This window comes from Poecilia formosa, unplaced genomic scaffold (assembly GCF_000485575.1).
Source record: "Poecilia formosa unplaced genomic scaffold, Poecilia_formosa-5.1.2 Scaffold613, whole genome shotgun sequence".
Lineage (NCBI taxonomy): Eukaryota > Metazoa > Chordata > Actinopteri > Cyprinodontiformes > Poeciliidae > Poecilia > Poecilia formosa.
The window spans coordinates 203,020-211,863 of NW_006800552.1; the positions used below are offsets into that span (position 1 = coordinate 203,020).

General features: G+C 36.8%; 1 protein-coding gene across 1 annotated transcript in view; it reads left to right on the forward strand.

Moving 5' to 3' along the window:
- The first annotated feature begins 639 nt into the window (after positions 1 to 639).
- The window catches only part of LOC103130187 (AT-rich interactive domain-containing protein 5B-like), a 32,630-nt gene continuing 24,425 nt past the window's right edge, over positions 640 to 8,844 (forward strand). The window contains exon 1 of the mRNA XM_007541519.2: positions 640 to 890. Within this exon, the coding sequence (XP_007541581.1) occupies positions 870 to 890 (21 nt within the window). The 5' untranslated portion in view covers positions 640 to 869. The remainder of the gene's footprint in view (positions 891 to 8,844) is intronic.

Genomic DNA, 8,844 nt, shown 5'->3' on the forward strand with positions numbered 1-8,844 from the left:
TAAGTGAAATTAATGTAAATAAGTCCATAAGATGAACTGCAGCCTAAATACACTTTTTAGAGTGCAGAACAAGAATATTTTTTCCACTCTGATTGGCTGCTGTTAGGCCTACCGATTGAATGTTTATTGCATTTTTCGTAGACATCTGTGAAAATAATTTCTATTCACATTGCTTTTTGGTTCTCTGGGAAATTATTTTTGGGGATAAATACAGAAACAAGCATAAAAATCAAAACATCTACAATAGTGATAGTAATATTAATAATAAAATAATAGTCAGTGCAAAGTAGCCTACAAATTTGGTAGGGGGCGGTGAGGGACCTGGATAAAGGCTAGGGGGGCGCTGGCCCAAAAAAGGTTGAGAAACACTGACCTAAGCTGATGAACTAAGTGTTAAGGGTGCTAACTTTAAAGAAAGTTGTGTGTGAATGCACTTTATTAACATTTAAGTTAATCTAATTTACGTGAGTGCACAGAGATAAGATGTTTGACAATTTCAGGATATCTGCGATAATGTGCTGGTAAATGCAACAACAAATGGATTTTTATTCGATTTTAGATTTTTTTTTTATCTTAACCCCGCCCTCGTATTCCGTTTCAGTCGGAAATACGTCATGTTAGTGAAGTAAAAATGCCCCCCTTTAAATGTGATTTTCGTATGGAGTTGTACTTTGTGGCAAACTTTGGCCACACCTAGATCCCGTGCCATTTCCACCCATTTAAAAAAGAGAAAAAAGTAGGACAGAAGAAAAGCCTTTCTTTTTTATTTTTTCCCCCTCCTCCTCTGTGGTGCGTTTGTTTGCGTGTCGGCGTGTCCCGGCGGTGTAACCGGAGAGAGGGGCCTCACTGAGAGGGAATGCAGGACTGCAATGGAGCACAATGCAATACAGGTAACGCCGATATAATTTCTAAATAAATGTCGTTTTTATCTGTTTTTGAACGCAGATTTGACAATACGTTGACCCGGGGATATTTTAACCATACGTCTGTGTAAAATCGAGTCAATTTCCGCCTTTATTTTAGCCGAATTTAGCGGTGTCGTATTGATTGTTTTCTCATATCAGCCACCGAGAGTTGGTCTGACTGCAATTACAACTTTATTCAGCTAGCCTCAACTTTTTTTTTTTCAACCCCCCTCTTCCACCTCCGGAGGTGGCAGATAAACATATAGTTGTGCTTTTCAGGCCGAAACAGACTGGTTATTTCTTCGGGGCTGTCGCCTGGAAGGCAGCCGTTAAATTTCAGTTTAATATCGCAGATATTTTCTCCGTGTTAATGATTAATTTCTTTGTGTGTGAGTGTCGTGTCGACATTAGTCTCCCGGCTACCAACCCCCACCCGCATTAGCTTGAAATAAAAATAAAAATTTCTGCCCTCCTTTTTTTTTCTCCCCCTGCCTGAAAATATCAGGAAACTTTTTCAGCTCGGTCACATTTTTAGCTAACCGCCGCGTCGCCATTTTTATTTTTATTTTTATTAAAATATATTTTTACCGACGCAATATTGCACATTCAAATATACATATTTTTCCCTCGACATCGACTGGTAGGTGGAGCAGCAGTTCGTTGAAATAATAATAATAATAGGAAGCAGCATATTGATATTATTATCACCAAATCCACCCCGACATTTTGTCTCCAGCAGTTTTTAAGGAGTAATGTTAATATTGTGTACGTTTCTGTACTTGAAATAACTGGTTCATAGTCCCGCCTTAAAAAGCCAAGAAACATGCAGAGGACTCTCACATAGAGCAATGAATGTGTGTGTGTGTGTGTGGTTACTTAGTATACAACTAATTTATTTTTCACAGAAATCTATTGATTTTAGTTTGGCTGTGTATTTTTAATAATATCCTTGTTTAAATATTAATTCAGGAGAGAAATGGAGATCTTTTTTGTATTGTTTTCACCAGAGGTGAAGTTGTCACTTTTTTTTCAATAACAGGATATAGCCAAGGTCAGTAGTGCTGGCTGGATTTTATTTGTTGGTTTATTTATTCATTGTACAAAGCAGGGGACATTTTAGTATTGATATTCATGTTTTATTCCCTCCTTCCTCTTTCGCTCTTGTTCTGAAAACTGTACTAAAAATTGAGAGAAATATCACGAGAACTGACTCAGGCATGGTGCAGATTAAGGGTTTCCATCTTAAATTCCTGTGTGTGTGTGTTCACTGCTCAGATTATATTATGTGGCTTTTATTTTCCTGCCTGCCGCTAGGCTGGAGCAATGCTTCAGCTGGCCCTCCCCCAGGCCCACAAAAAAAAAAAAAGACTGGAGCTCTGTGATATCCATACAACACGGCCACACTGCATAATAGTATGTTTATTACCCAGCCTGCTCACTTTATGATGGTATTTATCATGCATCGTCACTGTAATCATGTTAAATACATGCACACTGCAGATTTAGGGAGTTAAACAACACATAAATTGCTTTCTTGTAGTATTTTTTTCTTTGTTTCACTGCTCATAATTACAGCTCAATCATCAGAGAATAAATTAGCAACATGCCTGATGGTGATCTGGGCCAAAAACATTTTTTTTTAAATCCAGCTGATGGCTAAAGTTGCTTACTTCTACAATATTCAGAAGTTATTATAAAGGTTATTCTGTGCACACAAAATAACAGTCAGCCATTTTATGTTGCAGTGTCGCAAAAAAGAAAACGTAAAGCAAGTCGGAATGTAAATTAATAATATTACTGGAAAAGCTGGAAAAATTAGTTATTAATTTAGGCAACACAAAAACATTAATTGTTAAATGTGACCAGTTTTTAGAAATGCTTAGTATGCAAATCTGATGAACCATGGGTTTACATGAGGCTTTATTTAAATGGTATTTAAGTTTAGAGTTTGTAATTAAATGCAAGGCGTCTTGAAAAAAGGAATTGACAGTCTTATAAAAAATCAGTTCAGTCATTATAAAGGGAAAAATTCTTTTAATTTTGAACCCAAAAAGGAAATATTATATTCAGAAAACAATAATAAATGAGCTAACAAAACATAAAAAAACAAATAAATTGAAAAATTAATGATATGCATTTTAATTCAGTCAGTGGGCTTGCTAAAAATATTTTTTAGAATTAAAAAATAACTAATAATTAAATAAAGTTTAAGTGGCCTAATTATGAATAAAATTTGACACTGAGTTTATTATTAAAAAGTAAGACTCTAGAATACCAATCACCTTGAAATGCATTTAAAAACTATATATTTATTTCTAGTTTGACTGGCAATACAAAATAAAAAACATACTAATCTTAAAGTATTTTCTTACTTTATGGTCCTTTTCCTGCAACTGTCCTGAAACTGAAATGATTAACTGGTAACATGGACTGAAATTTAGCCCCACGCATATCCCATAAATGCAACAATAATAATGAAATAATTACTACCTTTCCCTTCCCCTGAATGTTTAGTCAGTGAACAGTAATTACATTAAATAGGTTTATGATTGTTTGTTTTGTGTGTTATATCTCATCTGTTTTTCTTTAAAAATTAAAGTGTCTGTTAAAATGACAAAAATAATCAATAAAGCTAAAAGTGAGCAATTAAAAATTTTTTTTGAATAAGATGTAACATTTTGGGCTGAAACTATATTTCTGGAAACATTTTTTCATTTAATCGAAACATGTTATTGTATATTTGGGACTTTTGAAGTACTTTTGAAATAAATAAGTTCAATCATTAAATTTTGATTGCATATTAATCCTCCCTCCAAAAAACTTTGTTTTAAAATGTGATTTTTTGTTTTTAGGAATAGCCATCTTATCTTATTCTATCATTCTGTAGTTTATTATTTTGAGCAGTTTACTATTTCAGGCTGTCATTTTGCTGTTGAGGCATTAAGCTTAAATTTATAACCTTTGGAGTGTTTCTTGTTTAAGTGGGAAAAATAATTCTCTTTATATTTTTTTATTTTTATATTTTTTTACATCAGCTGACTACAAGCGTCTTTGCTACATAGAGCATTTCACTGGCAGAGCAGAATTATTCCTGAAAGTTGGCTTTATAATTGATGCATTTAACAGAGCACAAAGCCAGGAGAGCGGACCAATTACACCTCTAGTGCCTGTCTGTGTTGGCTGCTTAGCGCACAGTCAGAGCTGGATCTCCAAAGTTTACCTCTGTGCGGATTGCGTGCACCTCCTTTCACTCAAACTGGACACAAGCTCACCTGTATTGAGATTTATATCAATCCCATGTGAGAACTCATGTTCCTTTGGAGAATTCTTTATCAAGGTATTAGCCAGATTTAAAAGCCAATGCATTTGTTCTGCTTGTGCAGCTCAATGTGAACTGCAAATATTACCCATAGTTGCGTTTTCAGAGGTGTGCATTGTTAATATAGGTTACGTGAACAAAGAATTCTGTGCGGTGTGTGCATTTACATCTCACACACGCTTCCTGTTAGCTCTGTGTCTGCGCTGATAAATTTTACTTATGTGTTCCTTGGTGCATTAGTGGGCCAGTAGTCCAGCCTGTGGAGAAGCTGTTGCACTCGCCTCATAGTCACGCAGCATGCTGGTTTTATTTTTTTTATCCTTTATAAGTTTTGCGGTGACAAGATTCATCAAACTGTGCCATATCAAATGTTTTGTCTAATTATAGTCAGGTAGAGTTGCTGCGCGTGGCCACAAGGGTTTCCAAAAAAACTCATCCCATAAAGCTTGGGCAACCAAACCAGTCTCTCTGGTAGTTGTTAAAAACTCAATAGGCACAAAATGGAAGAATTACTAAAGCCACATAAATGAATTTCCCTGTTTGTCTCTCTGTATCCAGCAGAGAGATGCACAGTGCAGCAGATTTAGCTCATCATGCAGGGCCGGCCCAAGGTTGTATGAGTCCTTGAGCAGAATTTGATTTAGAGGGGAATTTGATTTGCTTTTAAGAATATCAGCACCACAAACAGCATTTCAGCATAGATTTGGAGAAATCTAAAGAGGGACGGTAGTTTAATTGGCCAACCTTAAAAGCAATCAGTGATAACTATTATTTACTTAGATGTATTGGCGAACAAACGGAGCTGAAACTCAAAGACTAAACTCATAGCATCATTATTAAAAAACACAGTGGGCCGCTGGTGGACCACCTCAGCGCACCGGTCACTGGGCTCAGCAAGTTTTCTGAGAGAAACCATGAGTGGTTTTCCATCAAACCGCTATCTATTTATAATTATAAGACATGGATATTGTATTTAACCTTAAATGACCAATTTCTAACTGAAAGGCTTGCAAGTCACCTTGGAATGATCTTTTTTACTAGTACCACCCCAAATCTATCTTCCAAGTGGGTACAGTTTAAACATTGTGTTAACATTTTATGGTTACTGAAGTTTAAAAGTACAAAAACAACTACAATGTTCAGTATTGGAGTTTTAGAATTAATAGACGGGACTTCTTTCTACTTTCTTTTAGGAGTGTTTAATATGATCAAAATTATGTTACAATAATTTTGTAACATAATTTACAAAATTAAATTGTAAATTAAATTTACAGTTTAATTTACAATTTAATTTAAAAATAAATTGTAAATTAATTTACAGTATTTTTGCCAGTTCTTGGTGAATGATGCAATTCATATAGGGCTTGAGATATTTCTGTATATTGGCCTAATATGGGCCAATAGATCCATATTAGGCCAGAACCAGTTTTTCATTTTTCATCATGCACTAGAGAAAATTAGATTTTCTTTTGTTTGTTATTACTGTAAGCAAATCCATCGAGAATCTCTAAGAACCTGAAGTAGAGTTTTCTTTTTTGTTGTGCTTCTTTTAGGAAAAAGTGTATCCACCTAATGCATCAACTTGCTGCATTATTTTCATGCAGCAAGTTGATGCATGTGCTTGAAATGTTCAAATTTTCTATAATGTGTCCTGTCATTTCACTGATTTCAAAATATACATTAAACTGCAAAATAACCTAAATTTAAATGAGGGTTGTTATATTTCAGTGAAAACAAGGCAAAAACTGTTTCAGTACAGCATGGTGTTTTTGTAAAGTGAGTATTCAGAATGAGTACAAGTAGCTTTAAAATGGAGAGCTGTTCAGAGTCAGTTTGAAATTGATGTATTTCATTTAGTTCTCATGTATTTATGATGGCGCATAATACGAGGGGGTACCCAAAAGTTTCCAGAAAAGTTGTTGTTGAAGTGTGTATTTATTCTTTTGTACAAAATTCCTTCAATCTCCTTCAAAGTAATCTCCCTTAGCGGCAATACACTTGTCAAATCTCATCTGCCATTGTTCGAAACATTTTTTTAAAGTCATCTACTTTGATGTCTGCAAGCGCCTCCATCGTTTTCCTCTTCACCTCCTCTATGTCAGCGAAATGCTTCCCCTTGAGGTTCCTCTTCATTCGTGGGAATAAAAAAAAAAGTCACTGGGAGCCATATCGGGTGAATAGGGTGGGTGGGGCAAGACAGCCATGCCGTTTCTTGCCACGAAAGTGGTCACCGAGATGGCGGTATGAGCTGGGGCATTGTCGTGGTGGAAAACCAATCACCAGACTGCCACATTTCGGGGCTTTTTTGCCGCACACTGTTGTGCAACCTCTTGAGAACCCCCAAGTAGAAAACCGGGTTCACGGTCTGACCTGTTGGAACGAATTCCAAGTGCACAATCCCTTTTGCATCAAAAAAAGAAATGACAATTGTCTTCACATTGGACTTCACTTGACGAGCCTTTTTGGCGCGGGGCAAGGATGGCGTCTTCCAGTGGCTTGATTGTTGTTTGGTTTCCGGGTCGTAAGCATAGCACCAAGACTCATCTCCCGTAATAATTTTAGAAAAAAATTCTGGGTCGGTTTCGGCATGTTCTTTCATGGCACGGCATGTTTCGATGCGACGCTCTTTCTGTTGATCAGTCAAGAGCTGCGGCACAAACTTTGCAGTGACCCGTGACATGCCCAAATCCTCCGATAAAATGCGTCATCCTTGTAAGTGGTCTTCAACATTTGAACGGTTTCCGATGCTTTTTTCCCAAGCAGGAAGCAAAACTTAACAGCCGCGCGCTGCTCATAAAACTTCTCCATGAAGAAAAACGACGGCTGGACAAAACAGTTCTTCCAAGAAAATTCACTGCGGGTAGACAAAATCTTCCGCATCAACGCCACTTGGCACACTGACTGAGAAGGCGTGGTTGAACAAATAACTAATGGCAGAATCGTGTACTATGAAAACTGCGCGGCAGCAGCGTCATTCTGGAAACTTTTGGGTACCCCCTCTTATATTGACTTCAGGTTACTTGTATGAAAATGTTGCACAAAAAGGCTGTTTGTCTCTTAAAAGATAATGGGAACCTCTGGCCTTGGTTTTTAAAATATCATTAAAATTAAAATCCTGAAATGTGGAAACTGTTCTCTGAGCTTTTTGTGGCTTTAATAAAGGCTATTATTAAAGTAATCTCTTTTATGCCACTCCCAGTACATGGAACAGTCAAAACAGTTACTACTGATTCCGATTTCTGGGTTATGCAAAAAACAAGACTCCATTTATCTGGAATTCACAACATATTGGTGTCCAAATTCCAAAATCATTAAATTGTTAAAAAACATAAAACATGTCTAAGTACATTGTTTTATCTGCTTGTGACAGAAAGCTGTGCAGCAGTCTGATGGCTTTTAATGTTGAAAAAACAAACAAAACAAAAGCGACTCAAAGTTTTGGAAAATGGAGAGAAATATTGAAAGTTAAGTAAAATAAATAAAAATATATAACTATAAAATTTATATCTTAACCCTTCAAAACTATTAGAGAATAATGCAGTGATGATGGTGATGGATAAATATTGCAATGATGATCAGTTGTGAAATTTGTCTTATTTTCTTTCCTTCTCATCTGCACTTCCATTGTCGTGGCCTTTAGAGTTTTGAGCAAAGTCTTTTGTGTCTTGTGAGGATCTGCTGTCCAACTGGTTAAATATCGCACTAGCATGAAAAATACAAATTCATAGCACAATTCCTTCACTTCAAAAACTCCTTTGCGATATAAAGATTGCACAGTGATATTTCAAAGATGATATTCTTGTGATGTATTACAGCCTTAGATGTGACAGGGCTTAAAAAGCTCCGGCCGGGGGCCGGATTTCCGGCTTTTGACCAAACGGTCCACCTCAACCAAACTGTAGTCTCCAGGCTAGACCGGAACGTGTCGGCGGCGACACATCTAAATTTGCAGTACCGTAATTCCGCCACACGTAGTGCTATCTGAAAAATTCCAACGGCTTCTGAAAGGGGAGACGTTGCACTTTCCAGCAAATATCTACGGTGGCCAAAAAAAAGACGCGCTCAAATGAACTGCAGCAAACAAAAAAGAGACGCAAACAAAAAAGAATACAACCACAAATGAAATGCAGCAAACAAAAAAGAGACACAAACAAAAAAGAATACAACCACAAATGAAATGCAGCAAACAAAAAAAGAGATGTAAACAAATGAAATGCAGCAAACAAAAAAGAGATGTAAACAAATGAAATGCAGCAAGGCTTAGCTTTAATCAGTCAAACCCATTTGCTGAGGAATAAATAAAATACTTTAGTGAACCAGCTATTACCTGGCTTAATATCTGTGTTTCACCTCCGCTCATAGGGGAAAACTATCAGGAGTTTTTAAAATGATTTGCTGGGAGACATGGGTTCTCTCTCGGTGTGCCAAACCTGGAGCGCCAGTCAGCTGACAGCTGGCGAGGGGAGCTGGCTGTTAATGCAGCGGGAGCAGACATCTCCGAAAACGTCGAAGCAATATTGTAATTAAGTGATTTAGGGCTGAAACGATTCCTCGAATGATTCGAGTACCTCGATTACTAAAATTCCTCGAGGAAAATTTACCTGCCTCGAAGCTTCGTTA